Below are 17638 nucleotides of genomic sequence, written 5' to 3'. Positions count from 1 at the left end.
GACCGTAAAGCTCCTCCAGCTCCAACCCCTGCCATGGGCAGTGGCCCCTTCCACTGGAGCAGGGTGCTCCAAACCCCTTGACCTTGACCCCTCTGCTGCTCCCTTGAAAGGAATAGAGGGGCTCTGGGCTGCTTATGGGGACCTGGGCCCTGCACCCCGCATGTGCCACCCCACACCCCCCTGCCCTGGCTGAGCTGGGGGGACCCCAGAGCCGGCACCGGGCTCAGGGCAGCCCCTTCCCTGCTGGGCTGTGATTGTGGCCCTGCTGAGCACAGCCAGGACCAGCCCTGGCACCGGGGATGCTCCAGCCCCGGCTGCTGTCCCCTCCCTGGGGAATGCACAGGACGGTGCCAGGACCCGGATCCCTGCCCCGCTCCAGCCCAGCCTTCACTGATGCTTGGGCCTCCGATTCCCCAAGCTGGGAACGCTGCCAGGAGCCCTGGGGCTGTGGAACCCCAACCCGGGGGTACCCCACTCTGCCCCACCGCAGCCGGGCCTTGCCGGCAGCCCCACAGCCTCCCTACACCGTATCCTTGGAGGAACCGCGCTCTCCCTAAGCAGCTTTGGGGGGATTAGAGGCAGCCCCTTCACGCTGTCCCCTCCCAGCCTTTCCCTTCCTGCTGCTTTAAGTAATCGTCTCCCAGCAGTTGGACTGGGCTAATCCAGCCACCTCCACCTAAGCTGCTCCAGCACCCCCAGGGGGATGCTCGGCCCTGCCCTGGGGAGACCCCAAAAGCAGAAGGCAGCCAAGGGGTGAGGGCAGGAGGGGCTGGGATGCGAAGGGATCGATGGCAGAGAGCAGCGCTGTCACCTCGGGCCACCCCACGGAGCCTTCGTGCCATGTCCTGCACCCGGGAAGGGGATAAGTCCCTAAGGCCGGAGCGAAGGGAGGTGAGAGCCCCTGGCTGAGCCCAGGCACGGTGCCCATGGCCGGGGCTATGAGGACATCCGGGGCCGGCAGCCAGGATGGGGACGTCCGTCTGCAGGCCTGGCCGGGTGCCGGGACCCGCGGGCCCGAGCGCTGCTGCCACGGCGCGGGGGATGCAGCTACTGCAAGGATAAGGCGATGCTCATCCCATCCCATCCCATCCCATCCCATCCCATCCCATCCCACCCCATCACCCGCATGCCAGCCCCCTCCCCTGCTCTGCCCGCCCGCAGCAGGGGCCAGCGCTCGGGCTCAAGTGTGAAACACCCTTTATTGTCCACGTACAAACCTCCCTGGCCGGGAGCGGGAACGTTAAAAGCTGCGCGGTGCTGGGCAGGGCTCGGTCAAGCACCGGAGCCCCGGTTTCAAGTATGGGGGTGTCAGCCTGTAACTGGTGGGGAGACCCCAGCCAAGGGCTGTGGCTTTGGCTTCAGAGGGTAGATGGAACAAGGCACATCCCTTTGCTGGCTCCCACCGAAGGAATGTGGGGTGTAAGGCATCACGGCAGCAATGGGGCCCCAGCAGAGCCCACGGAGTTCACAGGATGGGAGGAAAGGGGGGGCTGGATCCCATGGGAGAGGCGCCAGCGCCCATCCATAGGATGGAGTCTGGGAATGGGCATGGTGGGAGCAGCAGCCAGAGGCACAGAGGTCACAGAAGGGATTTACAGTGTTAGGCAGGGGGAGCCCCTTCCCCAGGGCTGGGATTGCACAAACCACAGCTCCCTCCTGATGTCGCAGCAGCAAAGTCACCGTAAGGCTCCAGGCAGAGGCTTCCATCAGTCATCCTGATCCCATGGGGCCGTTTGCTTCCTGGTCCTGCTGCGCAAGAGCCGGGAAGAGCCCTGGATCCCGGAACCCAGAATCAGCGGGGCTGGAAAAGCCCTTCAGGATCATCAAATCCAACCCTCCACCAAGCCATAGCACCAAGGGCCTCATCCAGGAGGGACGGGTCAGGCCCCTCACACCCTCCCTATGGTACCTCTTTGCTGGGTGCCTTCTTCTTGGCCACACGCAGGCTCTGGCTGCGAGAGAGGGCTCTGGGCTCCTGCTGGGAGGATGCGGCCTCCAAATCCGACCAGATCTTCTCCTCCTCCTCCTCCTCTGTGTCACTCTCGTAGTGCCAGGGGCCGGGGGTCCCGCTGTTTGCTGGGGACAAGGTGTGGGGGGGGGCACACGACAGCTCCCAACACAGCCCCGCAATGGGCTCTGCTTGAGCCCCAACCCCGGTGATGCCCGCTCCTGGCTCACCCAGCAGCTGCCGGTGGCTCTGGGGCTCCTCCAGGTACAGGGGGTGCTGGCAGTGCACGGGGGTGTCCTCGGGCCCCGAGCGCAGGTCCTGCATGCTGAAGCTGCGGAGCCGCCCGGCCAGCGCGCCCTGGCTCTGGGGGGGACAGGGAGGGTGGGTCTGAGCCCCACAGGGCAATGCCCAAAGCACCGGGGCACCATCGGCCCAGAGTGCACCCAGAGAGCCCGCTCCTGACACCCACAGCACCCGGGCCTTGCTGCAGGGGCCATGGGATCAGCTGGGCTGGAAAAGAGCTTTCAGCTCCCCCAGTCCAAGCCTCACCCCAGCCCTGCCGAGGCCACCCCTGCCCCATGGCACTGAGGGGGTGTGAACACTGCAGGGCCGGTGCCTGCAGCCCTGCCCTGGGCAGCCTGTTCCAATGCTGAGCACCCTCTGGGGCAGGAATTGTTCCTCAGCTCCATCTAACCCTGCCCTGGTGCAGCTTGAGGCCGGTTCCCCTTGTCCCATCCCTTGGGAGCAGAGCCCAGCCCCTCCTGGCTCCATCCTCCTGTCAGGCACTTGTAGGGAGCCATCAGGTCCCCCCTGACCCTTCTCCGTCTGACCCCCCCCCCAATCCCTCAGCCCTTCCCCATCACCCCGGTGCTCCAGGCCCTGCTCCAGCCCCGTTCCCCTCTCAATGCCTCCCTTGCAGTGAGGGGCCCAGTGCTGAGCACAGGACCCGAGGTCTGCCCACGGGGTCCTGCCCCATCCCGGTACCTTGGCTGCCGCCTGCACCGCGGCCGTGGCTGCCAGGTTGAGGCCCCTCTTGCCGAAGCGCACCAGGGTCTCGTAGCCGCGCTCCCGGGCGCGCAGGATGTACCCATCGATGTCCTGCAGACGGCACGGGGCTGAGGAGGGGCCACAGCACCGGGGGGGGTGTGCTGAGCGCCAGGCAGCCCCTCACTCACCTTCTCCTTGCGGGACAGGGTGGGGTGCACGACGCTGCGGTAGAGCAGGCTGGCCCCCCGCGTGTACGGGGACAGCAGCCAGATGACAAAGGCCATCTTCACCTCGTAGTAGAAGGGAAACCTGCAGGGCCAGGGGAAGATGGGGCTGAGGGGATGCTGCTCCCTTGTGGGGGAACGGTGCCTCCCCATATAGACAGAGCAGTGCGTGCCCTCCGGTGCCTCCCCATATAGACAGAGCAGTGCGTGCCCTCCGGTGCCTCCCCCCATAGACAGAGCAGTGCGTGCCCCTCACAGCAGGCAGGAGGAGGGGGAGCTCCCTCCTTGCCCCCCCACCGCAGCTCACCAGGAGATGAGCAGGTCGGTGAAGGTCTCTGTGGCCATGAAGAGCGCAAAGACGATCCAGTACATCATCCAGCGGACCTGCGGGAGCACAGCCCCGTCACCCCGCGGCTGCCGCACGGTGCGGGGTCGGGGGGAGCTCAGGCTCCCTACTCACGTATTCCCGGATGTTTTTGGTCTTCACGGCCTTGTAGGAGGCGTAGGCAGGGTAGAGCATCCCGAAGAGCAGCCTGGAACAGAGCGGGGGGGTGAGCAGAGCCTGCCCCAGCAGCACAGCTTGGCCTGGAGCTGCACAAGGGACGGCACCAGCGCGGGATGCGCCCACATCCATAGGGATGCTCAGCTCCATCACCCCACGGACCCGGCCCGTGCGAGCCCCATGGACCCGGTGAACCCCGACCGGGGCTCGGCTCTGCGCAGCCCGGCCCGCACTCACTCACTCGATCAGCCGGCTGAGCACCCACGACACCATGGCTGAGGCGGCCTGGCCGGCCGCGGGCTCCGCGCTCCGCCCGCACCGGGACCCACCGGGACCACCGGAGACACTTGAACAGGGCGGCCGGTGCCACTGAGCATGCGCCGCAACGGTACCCGCCGCTCTTAAAGGGGCAACGGCGGCTCTTAAAAGGGCAGCGGCGTCTCTTAAAAGGGCAACGGCGGCTCTTAAAAGGGTCACGGCACACGAGTATACAGTGGGTCTCGACCTTATATACTAATTTTGCTATTAGTAGTAGCATTAATATTATTAGTAGCGATAGTATATTAGTAGTAGCATTGATAGTATGAGTATTAACATTATAATGGTGATGGGCAGCCACAGAATGCCATTTTTAAAGACAAATAACCCCCGAACCCCAAAGAAAAGCTTGGGAATCTCCTGAGGACGCGGGGTTTGTGCTGCTGAACGCGGATGCATCCCAGGGAACAAGCCCTTCCCTGGGAGGGCGGTGAGGCGCTGCCGCAGGGCACCCAAGAGGCAGAACTGGGCGAGCTTTCAGCTCCCCAAGCAGTGCGTGCCTGTGCACACAGCACCCGGCCCTGGCTCGGGCTGTGGGGAGCGCCGCTGGGTCCTGCCAAGGCAACCGAGGGCAAGGCGCTGAGGGTGTCAGCACCGCCCTGCCGCGTTGCTTCAGCGGGGCCTGAGCTCAGCCCCTGCAGCGTCCCCACCTCGCCTCGCCCGGGTTTACCCGTGCTGAGCCCTGCAGGGAGCAGAAGCTGCTTCCTGCTCCCGGAGCCAGCCCCGGCATCACCTCCCCTTGGCTGTGCATCCCCAGCGCAGCCCAGCTCATGGGTGCTGTTGGGTCCCTTCTGTGCCTGCTCCCTGCGCTTCACATCTGCCTTTTCCCAGTAGGGAAACTGAGGCAGGGAAGCGTGGCACTGCCCAGTTACTGCTGCGTGCCCTGCCTCGCACCCCGCAGCGCCACCCGTGGCATTCCCGACGTGGGGAAGAGCCCGTGGAGCCGCAGAGGTCAAACCCTGCTCCCAAAGCCCCGCCTCGGGGCGCTGCTACCGCTAAGAGGATCTGTATTTGTGAGCCTAATTGGTGGTTTTTCACATGCAGATTCCATCGCCGGGAGACAGGGAACTGCTGCCCTGGAAAACCAGCGGGGCTGCAGCCTGGGGGAGCCTAAAACAAGGGGCTGCCCCTTCCCGAGCTCAGTGTGGAGCCTGTGCAAGGGAAGAGGGGTGCTGTGTAGTGATGCCGGGCGGGACGTGGTGCTTGGGCACGCAGCGGCGCAGCGGACGCAGGCAGCACTCACAGTGGGTTTATTGTGGGAGCGTTTCGGTGGGCACGGACAGCTCGGGAACCGCTGGAACGCCGCGTCCTGCCCTGCAGCGGGCGCAGGGACCGCCTGGACATGCATGGAGGGGGACGGGAGCAGGGCAACCCTGCTTCTGGTGGTGGAGGCACTGCCTCGGAGCATCCCATCTGCCTCAGAGCATCCCATCCTCCTCAGGGCATCCCATCTGCATCCACACTGGAGCATCCTCCTGGCGTCATCTGCCTTGAGGCACCTCTTCCATATCGGAGCATCTTACTGGCCTCCAGCATCCTGTCCTTTTCAAGGCATCCCATCCACATCCACGTCATAGCATTCCCCTGGCCTCGAGCATCCTGTCCTTTTCAAGGCATCCCATCCACATCCACATCATAACATTCCCCTGGCCTCGAGCATCCTGTCCTCCTCTGGGCATCCCACCCACCTTGAGCATCCCATGTCCATCGGAGCACCCCGCTATCCTGGGAGCATTGCACCCACCCCTCACACCTCCCCACTGCAGCCTCCACCCTATTGCCCCAGGTTCCCCTATCCCTGTCAGCCCAAACAGGCACTCATAGGCCTGCAGGGTGAGGGGTGTCCCGTTATCCTGCCCACATCCCATGGGATGCCTTTGGGTGCTGCATGTAGGGAACCCAGGAGTCCTGGGGGGGGAACTGGGGGCTGTGGGGCTGGGTGATGCCCTGGGGAGGATCGGTGGGGGGGTGAACACGGGGGTTGTGACCATGGGGCAGCCGGGTGCATGCGCATCCCCAGGCAGGAGCCACGCTGGCAGCTTGGGGCCGTGCCTAGAGGCTGAGGTCCACCACCACGTGCCGGTAGACCAGGGTCTTGGCCTTGAAGCTGGGGGCCAGGAGGAGCTGCACGTCGGCAGCCAGCACGGAGCGGAAAGCCCTGGGCGCCTGCACCAGCAGCTCCTGGAACTTGGCGAATTTCTGCTTCTCCTCTTCCCACAGGTACACGTGGGTGAAGGAGAAGTCACTGCCCAGGGCCAGGTACTGCCGCTGCCCCACGGCGAAGGGCTGCATCACCATGGAGCCGCGGGACGGCAGCGTCTGCAGCTCCACGAAGCGCTGCCCTTCCCAGCGCACCACCTTGGAGTCACCGATGTAGCGGCTGAGGCAGAGGAACTGGTCCCGCTTCACCCTGAAGTGCTTCACCATCTGCACGTCCAGCATCTCGCCCACCTCCCCCTGCGGCACAAACTGCTTCTGCGCCCGGTTCCACTGGTAGATGACGGGCGCCTGGGAGCTGCTGGCGATGATGAGCCGCGGTTTGCCGTCGTTCTCCACGTACTCCACGTCGGTGTCGCGGTGCCAGGGGTGCAGCGCCTGGTGCGAGTAGAAGCCGTTCTGGTTGAGGCGGTAGAGGCTGGTGGAGCCCGCTTTGGAGCTGTCGGCGATCACAAAGTACCACTCCCCGTCGATGGGGAAGGCTTCGATGTCGTTGGGCTTGCGGATCTTCTGGCTGTCGATGTCCTGGATCTTGATGAACTTGTCCACGCTCGTGTCCCAGCGGTAGATGTAGGAGCCGCCGAAGAGCTGCGCCACCACCACGTAGAGCTGCTCCTGCGCCACGATGGGCTTGCAGTGCACTGCGGAGTGAGCTGCCGGGCAGGGCAGCGTCACACCGGGGCCGTGCCTGCCCCAGAGCACCCCGAACAGGGGTCACAGCATGGGACGGGACCCCCGGCACGGGCGCCTTACCCGGGATGTGGTCAAAGTCCCGCAGCTTGCGCTCCACGTAGTCCCACTTGAGGATGGCGCAGCTGCTGGCACCGGGCTGCGCCAGGGCCACGTACAGGTCACTGGCGTAGGTGAAGGGCTCGGCCGACACCGACTGGAAGGGCAGGACCTGGTGCACCACGAAGTCTGCGGGCAGAGGGGGCAGTGAGGGTGTGAGCATCACCCAGGCGCGGGGAGATGGGCGAGTGCGGTCCCTCACCCGTGGTGATGCACTGGAAGTCCCTGAGCACCAGGTCCTGGATGCGCTGACCCTCGAAGTGCCCGGGGCTGCTGCAGAACACGGGGGGGACCGTGGTGTTGGTGCTCTCCAGCCACTCCACCAGCCACTTGATCTGGCAGTCGCAGGCCAGGGTGTTGCCACGCAGGTCCCTGGTGTGGATGGCACCGAGTTAACCCAGCCCCAGTGAGCCTCGAGCACTAGGGGGCCACCCGCAACCCATCCCGGTGTCACCCCCAACCCATCCCGGTGTCACCCGCAACCCATCCCGGTGTCACCCCAACCCATCCCGGTGTCACCTCCAACCCATCCCGGTGTCACCCCCAACCCATCCCGGTGTCACCCGCAACCCATCCCGGTGTCACCTGCAACCCATCCCGGTGTCACCCCCAACCCATCCCGGTGTCACCCGCAACCCATCCCGGTGTCACCCCAACCCATCCCGGTGTCACCCCCAACCCATCCCAGTGTCACCCCCAACCCATTCCGGTGTCACCCCCAACCCATCCTGGTGTCACCCGCAACCCATCCCGGTGTCACCTCCAACCCATCCCGGTGTCACCCCCAACCCATTCCGGTGTCACCCCCAACCCATCCTGGTGTCACCCGCAACCCATCCCGGTGTCACCTCCAACCCATCCCGGTGTCACCCCCAACCCATCCCGGTGTCACCCCCAACCCATCCTGGTGTCACCCCCAACCCATCCCGGTGTCATCCCAACCCATCCCGGTGTCACCCCCAACCCATCCCGGTGTCACCCGCAACCCATCCCGGTGTCACCTCCAACCCATCCCAGTGGCACCCGTAACCCATCCCGGTGTCACCCGTAACCCATCCCGGTGTCACCCCCAACCCATCCCGGTGTCACCCCCAACCCATCCCGGTGTCACCCGCAACCCATCCTGGTGTCACCCCCAACCCATCCCGGTGTCATCCCAACCCATCCCGGTGTCCCCCCCCACCCCGGTGTCACCCCAACCCATCCCGGTGTCACCCCCAACCCATCCCGGTGTCACCCCCAACCCATCCCGGTGTCACCTGCAACCCATCCCGGTGTCACCCCCAACCCATCCTGGTGTCACCTCCAACCCATCCCGGTGTCCCCAGTGCCAGCAGAGTCTTACAGGTCGCTCAGGATGTCCAGTGGCTTGAAGAGGTCCCTGGGCAGTGTCTGTAGGTTGTTGTTGGCCAAGGACCTGTGGGATCAGAGGGGTTGTGGAGGTGACAGCGCACAGTGAAGGGATGAGAGACATCCGCTGTGTCCCTGAGGAACGGGGGACCCCCATTGCCAATACTCACAAGTGGGTCAGGGACTTGAGCCCACGGAAAGTGGCCTTTGAGAGAGCCTGGATGTCATTGTTCTCAATGAACCTGGGGTGGGAGGAGATGGTGGCACGAGGGACCGGTTCCTCTGACCCCCCCCCCCCCATCCTTCCCATGTCTCCATCCCTGTGTCTCCATCCCCATGCCCACGTCCTCATCCCCATGTCCCCCTCCCATCCCTGTATCCCCATCCCCATCCCCAGGTCCCCGTCCCCATCCACACACAGGTACTGGAGGTGTGAGAGGCCGGCGAAGGCGTTGTCCCCGATCAGTGTGAACTTGTTGGAGTTGAGCAGGCTGCAAGGAGAAGGGGGAGGCATCAGCCCAGGGTGGGAGCATGGGCACACAGCGGGATGCCAGGGCGGGCACGTACAGGAACTGCAGCGAGGGGATGTGAGCGAACGCTGCCTCCCGGATCTCTGTGAACGCCGCGTTCACCATGGTCCTGCCGAGGGGAGGAAGCTTCAGGAGAGGGGACTGCAGCAGGAGCCCCCCTGCACTGTCCCTGCTGCCGCCCGGTGCATGCCAGAGCAGCACACACATGAGCACACACATGCATCCCCCGTGCGCACAGCACACACGCGGCTGCTGCACCACCGCGTCCCCGAGCACCCACCAGCCGTGTCCCTCTGGGGCTCTGGTCCCCAAGGTCACAGTGGGGACAGGCTCCATCCCTCACTGGTGCAGGAGAGCTGCGAGCACCGCAGGACGCAGGGACCGGTCCTGGGGTGTCCCCAGCCCGCTCCATCCCGCAGGGCACCCACCGTGCCCCACAGCGGCACTCATTTACCCCCGATGGAGCGCAGCGGGGCTGCCCCTGCATCCCCAGGGCATCACCACCCCGCCAGCCCGGGGCTGTGCTGCGCTCCCTGTCCCCATCCCCGTACTCACAGCGAGATGACCTCGGGGGGCAGGTTCCTGGGCACGGCTTTGGAATCCACGCAGAACGCAGTGTCCTGGGTGCAGGAGCAGCTCGGGGGGCACGGGGGGGGCCGGGGCGGCCGCCGACCCTCTGCGGGCAGCCAGAGCCAGGCCGAGGCCAGGAGGAGGAGGAGGAGAGCGGGGAGCCGGTCCCTCAGCATCCTCCTCCCGCGCCGCAGCTCCATCGCGGCCCGGCCTAGCGCGGTGCCCGGCCCCGGTCCCTGTGCGCCCGCAGCGCCCGGCACCGGAGGCAGCTCCCGCTCCTCCTCCTCAGTGCCGGGGAAGGGAGGCGGCGGGGGCTGCCGGCCCCGCGCTGCAGCGCGCACCGTGCTCGGGCGCTGCGGGGAGGAGGGAGGGGGGGATGCGGGGAGCGACAGCCGCTGTGAGCGCGCAGGGACGGCGGCGCGCACGGGAGCGGGCTGCGGGGTGCCCCTGGGGTGCCCCACGAGGGGGGTCTGGAGGGAGCCGCCATCGCCCGCCCCTCGCAGGGGTGATGCCACCGGAGCTCAGGCACCGAAGCGTTGCTTTGCCCCGGTGCTGCAGTGCTGGCAGCGAGCGCCGGGCATTGTCCAGCCCGTCCCAGGCACCGCATTCCCGGGCAACAAAGAGCCCAGCCAGCTCCTTCCTGCCCACCCTGGGGGGGGCCCGCAGCTGCCCATGCACTGAGCAGGCTGCAGGACCCGGGGTGCAGCACCCACAGGGGTGTGTGCTGAGGGTGCTGGGCGCTGGCACCTTCTGCTGCCCACTGTTTGCCTTCCCCCCCTTCCCAGTGCCGGGAAAGGGCTCTCGGAGGTTTCATCCCCACTCCCTGCCTCAGCAAACAGAGCACAAGTGGTACCTTGGCAGCTCCGACCTCCTCCCATCCTCCCGGGAGCCTATAAATACCCCCGGCTCCAGCTGGCAAAGAGACAGGAGCCGCATGGAGAAGGAGGGCGAGATGGACGGCAGCTCCAAAGAGGCGCTGATGGAGGAGGCACCTCCGGTAAGGAGCCCCCATCGCTCACCCCATGAGCTGCTATGGGGCTGAGCACCATCCGCCTGTGCCCGTGGCTCACCCACGTTGTCCCCTGTGTCCCCAGATGTACACGGCCTCCCCGCGCCTGCCCAGCATCTCCCCGCAGCTCAAGAGCCTGCTGATGGCGGCGGTGGTGATGCTCATCCTCATGGTGGTCATCGTGGCCTTCCTCCTGCTGGGGCTGCACATCACCGAGACCCATGCCGAAGCGGTGAGGGGGGGAACCGCGGTGCCGCCGGCTCCGGTGGTGGGGTTGGGAGGGTTGGGAATGGCACCGGTTGCTGGTGCTCCGCAGGGATGGGGTTTAGAGCCCCCTGCATGGCAGGTCTTGCGGATGAGCATCCATGGGCTGGACGGGGAAGGGACCCCCCAGCACCTCTCCTTGAGCAAGCAAGAGCGGAGCGGGACGTTCGCCGTGCGGGACGGGCTCAACGCCTCGGCCGTGGTGGTCTATGAGTACAGCAAGGTGCGAGGGCAGCGGGCGCAGGGGAGGGTGCGGGGGCAAGGACGGGGCTGAGCATGACCCGGGTCTGCCTCCATCAGCTGCTGGTCGGCTACAGGTCCTGGCGGCACCGCGCCTGCTGCATCACCCGCATGGACCGGGACAGCATCCCGGGGCTGGACGCTGTCACCGAGCGCTTCCAGCGGCGCCAGGTCAGTGCTGGTCCCCCCTGGGCAGGCAGCGGCTGCAGGGGCAGCTGCTGCAGGCAGTGACCCCGCTGTTGTCTCCCCTGCAGGCTGAGATGGAGGAGGACGGGGACAAAGCCGTGCCCTTGGCCGACCGCTCCATCCTGGGTACCAGCATCAACATCCTCTGCAGCACCGTCCCTGTGTACTGGGCATAGCGTGGATGGGGCCTAGTGGGGACCATGCCCATGCTCCCCGCGTTGTCTACCAATGCCCAGGCATCCTTTTCCTCCTCCTCCTCCTGGCAGCAGCCATGCCACCATAGGGATGCTCCATCCGCAGCTGCTCGACACCGCGGCTTTCCCACCACTCTTGTCATATAATAAACCAGTGGGATGTGCTTTGGGATTCACGCTTCTGTCTGCAAAGTAAAGCCTGTGGCTCTGCCTCGAGTGCTGCCCTTGTCCTCCCCTGCCCCAGGGTGCCAGAGACCCTCTGGTGTCCCAGGGATGTCTCCCTGTGGGATGGAAGCATCCTTCATGTCAGTGTGTCCAGCCCAGCCGCACACAGCAGGGCTCAGGCACCAGCACCCCTCAGCATTCCCCACCAAGCTCCCAGGGCCGGTGGCCCCCCAGTGCCCCCCAGCTTGCACTGGAGGAGGATGAGGTGGCAGAAGGAACCTCCACAGCTCCATGGGCGCAGGCAGAGCCGGGGTCCGGGCCAGCAGGGCTGAGCAGGGCACCCACAGACACCTCCGTCCTCTGCTGCCTCCACCCCTGTCCATGGCAGCCCCAGCTCCAAGCGCTGCACCGGATAACGGGGGATCGATGGGATGGGAGGGAGAAAAGAGACCCCCAGGACCTGATCCAGCCCCCCGGAGCGCGGTGGTGCTGGGCAACTTGGTTTAACCTTGCAATAGGCACTACCCCAGCCTCGTCCCCACCGCCACGGGGCACAGCGGGAGGGGACCATGCACTGACATGGGGCCAGCAGCCCTGAGCCCGCATTGCCCCGGGAGGAGCAGGGTGAGCAGAGCCACAGGTGATGCACAGAGCACACGGGGCCAGGGAGCAAACAGCAGGAGCCACTCGAGGGGCTCCCTGCTCCCCAGCACCCGGGGCAGGGCATGGGGTGCGCCCCTCACCCTGCATCTGGCTCCCAACAGGCCCAGCCCTGCCTGGAGAGATCCCAGCCCTGCTGCAGGAGAGGCTTGAGCAATCCCAAGGGTCACCCTGCCCTGCCGATTGCACCACCCCGGGCACACAGCGGAGCCGGGACCCCTCACCCTGAGCCCATCAGCCCCAAGGCCCCAGCACCACGGGTGTGAGCCCCTCTGAGCATCCTCAGGAGCGTGGTCCAGGGCGAGGTGACCCCACTCCCACCCAGCCTTGCTCGTTGTGGGGCAGTGCTGATGTCCCATTGCCCTTTGCCCACCCCAGCAGCTCCGAGTGCCCGAGCTAAGGGCAAAGGGCCACAGGCACGGGTCCAAGTCTTGCTGCATCCGGATGCTCCTCCCTGGAGAGCAGCTTGAACCCGCTCAGAAGGGTTTGCTTTGGACCGAGCCCTCGCTCCGGGGCGGCAGAGAGCCCCCGCTGATGGGGACAAGTGCCCTTAGGAGCTCTTGAGCTGTGGGTTCCCAGGGGCGTGCAGCGCTGGGGAAGGAGCTCAGCAAACAGCACTGAAGAGCTCTGCATGGCAGAGCCCGATTGCGCACCGGGACCACGGCCTCCTTCACAGGGGCCACTCCGCTCCCCACCCCATCACCCTGGTATAAAGCCCTGCGGTGCGGCCACTGCGGGGCTGGGGGCAGGAGGAGAAGGAGGGAGCAGCCATGGAGAGCAGCGTGAAGCAGGCGGTGCTTGAAGAGCCGCTGGTGAGTCCCTGTGCCCCGCACTGCGGTGGAAGCATCGTGCTGGGGCTGCCCCTGTGCCCAGCAGAGGTGCTCAGCACAGGGCTCTGCCCAGTTTATCCCCGCAAGGCACCAGTGCGGTGAAGAGCCCACGGGATGCTGCATCCTGAAGGCTCAGGGGCATCCCGCCTGCATCCCCAGCTCCTGGATCCTGCTCCTTCATCCCTCTTCTCCCCTTTCTCCCCCATGCCCACAGGACCCGGAGAAGGGCAGCGTGTGCTGCTCCAACGGGTGCTGCTCCAACGGGTGCTGCAAGCCGGGCTGCTGCTGCTGGCCCTGCGCCGTGTGCTGCACCAAGTGCGCTCGGTGCTGCATGCCCCGGTGCTGCCGCTGCCCCGGCTGCCCCAGCTGCGGCGGCTGCATCAAGCGCTCGCTCTGCTTCGTCCCCCGCCTGCTCTGTTACCTGCCCCGCAAGCTCCTGAGCTGCCACCGCCTCAAGTGCCTCCTGCTGGTGGTGCTGGTGGTGGTGCTGGTGGTGGTCATCATCGCCGGAGCCTTGCTGATGTGGCTGCGTGTGGACCAGCGCCGCGCTGATGCCGTGAGTAAGGGACCCCCGGAGCCCCCATGAGGGGCTGCAGCAGGGTGCGAGCTTCCCGCTGTGCCCCACAGGTCCTAAGGATGGGGCTGTGGAGAGAAGCAGCCTGGGAGGAGGATGCAGCCACGTTCTATGTGGATGGTGGGGATGGAAACCCGGCCACGGTCATCTATGACTACAAGAATGTAAGTGGGGAGCAATGGAGAGGATGGGGAAGGGGAGAAGGGACCGTGTTGATGTGGCTCTACCTGCAAACAGCTGCTGGTGAGCTACAGATCCCTGCTCCACGGTGCCTGCTACATCGCCCACATGGACAAGGACAACATCCCGGGCCTGGACACCATGGCTGAGGCCTTCCAGCGCCGGCAGGTGAGTGCTGGTGGGCGCACGGCCATGCCCTGGGCAGGATGCGCTGTGCAGCACCCCCCGTGCAGCATCCTGCTGCTGCTGCCGCCTCATCCTTCCTTCTCTGGCCTCTCCAGGATGAGAAGAGACTTGCCATGCCCCTGGCCGACCGCTCCATCCTGGGCACCACCACCAGCATCCTCTGCAGCATCGTCCCTATCTACTGGGCTTAACCTTGCTGGGTGTGTGCAAAGGGTACCAGTGCCTGCAGGGGACCATCCATTCCCCCATCCATCCATCAATCCCTCCAACCCTCAATCCACACATCCATTCCCCCATCCATCTATCAACCCCTCCACCCTTCCATCCATCCCTCCATCCACCCATCCATCCACCCATCCATCCATCCGTCCATCCACCCATCCATCCACCCATCCATCCACCCATCCATCCATCCATCCATCCATCCATCCATCCACCCATCCATCCATCCATCCATCCACCCATCCATCCATCCATCCATCCATCCATCCATCCATCCATCCATCATCCATCCATCCATCCATCCATCCATCCATCATCCATCCCTCCATCCCTCCCTCCATCCCTCCCTCCCTGCTTCCCTTCATCCCTCCATCCCTCCATCACTCCACCCCTTCATCTCTCCCTCCATCCATCCCCATCATTCCCAGCACCTCCACAGCTGCACCCTTCACCACACCCTGATTTTGGGGGCTGGGCAGGAGGTTTTGAGGGGCATGGGGTGGGTTTGAGGGGTGCAGGGGCTGAGCAGGGGTGGGTTTGAGGGGTGCAGGGGCTGAGCAGGGGTGGGTTTGAGGGGTGCAGGGGCGGCGGGGGCGGTGCCTGCTCGGGGCCGTCTGTTTTGTCACTTAAATCTCAGCTTCGCCAAGCCCAGAGCGCAAAATGAGCTTAAACCACCCCGGGGCATTCACGGAGCGAGGGCTCGGGTCCGGTCCTTCCCCTGCTCCGCAGCGCCCGAGGGGCTCTGAGCGGGGCCACAGCCTGGGGGGCTCAGGGCCGGGGCCGAGCTGGGGTCCGAGCTCTCCCTCCCTGCGGAACGGAATAAAGGATAGGGGGAAATGGGGTCTTGGAGCTGTTCCTGGCAGCAGCCGCCGCCTGGGGAGCAGCCGTGGGAGCGGGCACTGCCGGAGGACCGGGAGTGTTAGGACTGGGAGGGTGGTGCCGTCAGGGTCAGGCACCATCAGGATGGGGATGCTGGTGCCATCAGGATCAGGCACTATCAGGACCGGGATGCTGGTGCATTAGGATCAGGCACTATCAGGACCGGGATGCCGGTGCATTGGGATCAGGTGCTATCAGGACCGGGATGCCGGTGCATTAGGATCAGGTACCATCAGGACCGGGATGTTGGTGCGATCAGGGTCAAGCACCATCAGGACCGGGATGCCGGTGCATTAGGACCAGGCGCTATCAGGACCGGGATGCTGGTGCACTATGGACCAGGCACTATCAGAACTGGGATGCCAGTGCATTAGGATCAGGACTATCAGTACCGGGATGCCGGTGCATTGGGATCAGGCGCTATCAGGACCGGGATGCCGGTGCATTAGGATCAGGCACCATCAGGATGGGGATGCCTGTGCATTAGGATCAGGCACTATCAGGACCGGGATGCTGGTGCATTAGGACCAGGCACTATCAGAACCGGGATGCCAGTGCATTAGGATCAGGACTATCAGTACCGGGATGCCGGTGCATTGGGATCAGGCGCTATCAGGACCGGGATGCTGGTGCACTATGGACCAGGACCAGGCACTATGCTGCTGTCCCGGGCTGCGCACCAGTGCAGGGCAGGAGCGTGGTGCAGCCCCGCAGTGGCCTCTCGCTGTCACCGCGGCCGTGCTGGGGCAGACACCGGTGTCCGGCTGCGGCCCCGCTCCTGGCAGACGGGAAGCGGCTCCCGCAGGGAGAGCGCAGCTGCGGCTGGCGGGGATGCGGGGCGTGCATCCAGGGCGTGCATCCAGGGCGTGCATCCAGGGCGTGCATCCAGGGCATCCATCCAGGGCATCCATCCAGGCCTCCTGCGGCCCCCAAACCACCACCTCCCACAGCCCCAGTGATCACACACTGGATGTGGAGGGCTCCTGCGCTGAGCTCCCAGCCCCGGGCGTTAGCATCCATCCGGAGCAGCGGAGGGATGGGGAATGAGGGCAGAGCCCCCAGTGTGTGCTGGGAGATGGAGGACTCAGCCCCAGCCCCAGCTCGTGTCACAGGGCACAAGGGGGCTGCACACAGGGGATGGTCCCGGTGCTGCACAGGGGACCCTGGGGGGTGTCACTGGTCCTGGCACTGGGGGGAGCAAGCTGCAGGAGGGGTGGTCCAGGGTGGTCCTGCAGGATGGGGTCTGGGTAGGATGACAGGCAGTGGGTGACATCCAGGGGCAGAGCATGGGGAACGTCCCATGGGCCTTTGGGGCTGCATCCTGGGCAGCACCCAACAGAGATGCAGCTTTTCCAAGGCTTTTGGGGATGCCCTTTGGGAACGAGCAAAGGGAGGGACCAAAGATCACGCTAGGACCCGGACCTGCGGCTCTTACCTCTGCCTCGCCTCGGCTGCTGCACGGGATCCACGCATGAGGGATGCGGCAGAGCCGGAGCTGGAGCTGGAGCTGGCTCATGCGTGGGGTGTGCATCCGGAGGCCTGTTTACCCCAGGGCTCCAGAAGACATCATCTGTCCAACACGTCAGCGGGAGCTGCCTCCGAGCCAGGGATCTGTGGGGCTGCTCCTGCTGGAGCAGGCGGTTCCTGCTGGGGGGCACGGGCTGCAGCACCCCACGGCCGCCCATCGCCTCGGGGGGTGCCGAACATCCGTGGTTAAGGGCGATCGGGATGCTTGGAAAACCACGTCAGCAAAGGGAGTGGTGGGATCCTTGGGGTGATGCAGGAAGAGGGGGAACCCTCCCCTAGGATCCCCAGATCCGCCCATGAGAAAGGGGCGATTCCAAGGTGGAATCCAGCATCCAGGGAGCCGCGTTCCAGGACAGCCGAGGGCGCTCAGCACAGAGCAGGATGGGGATGGAGGCTTAAGTGGCAGAGAGAGGAGGGATGGCCGTGTCCGTGGCACCATTGCCGAGCTCACCCTGTGTAGGGGATGCCCAGCAGCAGTTTTCTGTCCCGGCTTCTCCGCATCCCAATCCTTTCCTAAGGGATTTACATCCCCCGGGACTCACCCCCAAACGTCCTCCCCAGCATAAGCAAACCTGACCGATGGAAATAGAAAGATTCCAAAGCGTTTTCCATGGAGGATCTCTGTGTTTTCTTGGGAGGCACCGGGGATGAGCGAGGCGGCTGCTCCCCACATTCCATGAACGAGGCGGCTGCTCCCCACATTCCATGAACGAGGCGGCTGCTCCCCACATTCCATGAACGAGGCGGCTGCTCCCCACATCCCCATCCCCATCCCCAGCCTGCCCCGCGCAGATTCCAGGGGGAAGCTCCACTGGCTGCAAGCAGGGGGCAAAGCCCATCCTGAGGGGATTCACTGCTATGGGGGGGGAATCAGAGCCTGAGATGAGGCGTGAAGGAGACTTCCCTGTGCCTGGAGGGGGTCTGCATGCGGGAGGGCCCAGGAAGCAGATTGGGGGGTTCAATGGGAAGGGGTCCCGTGAGCATCCAGCGCGTCCCCAGGCCCCCAAGCTGAATGCTTCATCACCTCCACACTAAGGCTCAGTCGCTCTGGGAGAGCGGTGCAAGGAGTGGGAAGGGTGGCCTGGAA

At 65.3% G+C, this 17638-nt stretch overlaps 4 protein-coding genes and 1 long non-coding RNA gene across 7 annotated transcripts in view; 2 read left to right on the top strand and 3 right to left on the bottom strand.

The window, feature by feature from the left end:
- Nucleotides 1-1233: 1233 nt before the first annotated feature.
- Nucleotides 1234-17638, bottom strand: part of REEP4 (receptor accessory protein 4) — a 58531-nt gene continuing 42126 nt past the window's right edge. Inside the window, exons 1-8 of one of the 3 annotated variants that reach the window (XM_061349793.1) lie at nucleotides 3903-3962; nucleotides 3620-3692; nucleotides 3467-3543; nucleotides 3124-3244; nucleotides 2933-3046; nucleotides 2179-2311; nucleotides 1910-2076; nucleotides 1234-1772 (exon numbers count right to left, since the gene is read on the bottom strand). In XM_061349793.1, the coding sequence (XP_061205777.1) occupies nucleotides 1707-1772; nucleotides 1910-2076; nucleotides 2179-2311; nucleotides 2933-3046; nucleotides 3124-3244; nucleotides 3467-3543; nucleotides 3620-3692; nucleotides 3903-3934 (783 nt within the window). In that variant the 5' untranslated portion in view covers nucleotides 3935-3962 and the 3' untranslated portion in view covers nucleotides 1234-1706. Of the gene's footprint in view, nucleotides 1773-1909; nucleotides 2312-2932; nucleotides 3047-3123; nucleotides 3245-3466; nucleotides 3544-3619; nucleotides 3693-3902; nucleotides 3979-17638 lie in introns of those variants that run through there. The other 2 variants (XM_061349792.1, XM_061349791.1) reach the window with 2 other exon arrangements.
- On the bottom strand, nucleotides 5213-5942 carry LOC133210341 (uncharacterized). Its single transcript, XR_009724920.1, has 2 exons — nucleotides 5503-5942; nucleotides 5213-5392 (listed from the first exon to the last, which is right to left on the bottom strand). It is a non-coding gene; the product is annotated as an uncharacterized LOC133210341 (long non-coding RNA).
- Nucleotides 6002-9736, bottom strand: LGI3 (leucine rich repeat LGI family member 3). The gene is made up of 8 exons (XM_061349619.1): nucleotides 9421-9736; nucleotides 8903-8974; nucleotides 8755-8826; nucleotides 8506-8577; nucleotides 8331-8402; nucleotides 7188-7357; nucleotides 6950-7114; nucleotides 6002-6849 (listed from the first exon to the last, which is right to left on the bottom strand). Exons 1-8 carry the CDS (start codon nucleotides 9633-9635, stop codon nucleotides 6032-6034), a joined length of 1656 nt encoding a protein of 551 aa, XP_061205603.1. The 5' UTR covers nucleotides 9636-9736; the 3' UTR covers nucleotides 6002-6031.
- On the top strand, nucleotides 10280-11493 carry SFTPC (surfactant protein C). Its single transcript, XM_061349618.1, has 5 exons — nucleotides 10280-10432; nucleotides 10530-10676; nucleotides 10791-10931; nucleotides 11009-11119; nucleotides 11203-11493. The coding sequence occupies exons 1-5, from the start codon at nucleotides 10370-10372 to the stop codon at nucleotides 11308-11310; spliced, it is 570 nt and encodes a 189-aa protein (XP_061205602.1). The 5' UTR covers nucleotides 10280-10369; the 3' UTR covers nucleotides 11311-11493.
- LOC133210338 (pulmonary surfactant-associated protein C-like) lies at nucleotides 13225-14209 on the top strand. The gene is made up of 4 exons (XM_061349617.1): nucleotides 13225-13539; nucleotides 13611-13721; nucleotides 13795-13905; nucleotides 14019-14209. Exons 1-4 carry the CDS (start codon nucleotides 13315-13317, stop codon nucleotides 14112-14114), a joined length of 543 nt encoding a protein of 180 aa, XP_061205601.1. The 5' UTR covers nucleotides 13225-13314; the 3' UTR covers nucleotides 14115-14209.

The sequence above is a fragment of the Neopsephotus bourkii genome, unplaced genomic scaffold (assembly GCF_033783945.1).
Source record: "Neopsephotus bourkii isolate Nb327-2 ecotype Australia unplaced genomic scaffold, CSIRO-AGI_Nbou_v1 NB_457, whole genome shotgun sequence".
Lineage (NCBI taxonomy): Eukaryota > Metazoa > Chordata > Aves > Psittaciformes > Psittacidae > Neopsephotus > Neopsephotus bourkii.
This window is presented reverse-complemented; position numbering and strand designations above follow the sequence as displayed.

Bases quoted from the DNA above. Each gene is read 5' to 3' on its own strand.
- SFTPC (XM_061349618.1), top strand. From the start codon at position 10,370: ATGGAGAAGGAGGGCGAGATGGACGGCAGCTCCAAAGAGGCGCTGATG. The intron at 10,932-11,008 runs GTGCGAGGGCAG...TGCCTCCATCAG, and splicing joins TGGTCTATGAGTACAGCAAG to CTGCTGGTCGGCTACAGGTC. The intron at 11,120-11,202 runs GTCAGTGCTGGT...TCTCCCCTGCAG, and splicing joins AGCGCTTCCAGCGGCGCCAG to GCTGAGATGGAGGAGGACGG.
- LOC133210338 (XM_061349617.1), top strand. From the start codon at position 13,315: ATGCCCCGGTGCTGCCGCTGCCCCGGCTGCCCCAGCTGCGGCGGCTGC. The intron at 13,540-13,610 runs GTGAGTAAGGGA...TGTGCCCCACAG, and splicing joins ACCAGCGCCGCGCTGATGCC to GTCCTAAGGATGGGGCTGTG. The intron at 13,906-14,018 runs GTGAGTGCTGGT...TGGCCTCTCCAG, and splicing joins AGGCCTTCCAGCGCCGGCAG to GATGAGAAGAGACTTGCCAT.
- LGI3 (XM_061349619.1), bottom strand. From the start codon at position 9,635: ATGGAGCTGCGGCGCGGGAGGAGGATGCTGAGGGACCGGCTCCCCGCT. The intron at 8,578-8,754 runs GTGTGTGGATGG...CTCCCACCCCAG, and splicing joins CTCTCACACCTCCAGTACCT to GTTCATTGAGAACAATGACA. The intron at 8,403-8,505 runs GTGAGTATTGGC...CTGATCCCACAG, and splicing joins CTCAAGTCCCTGACCCACTT to GTCCTTGGCCAACAACAACC.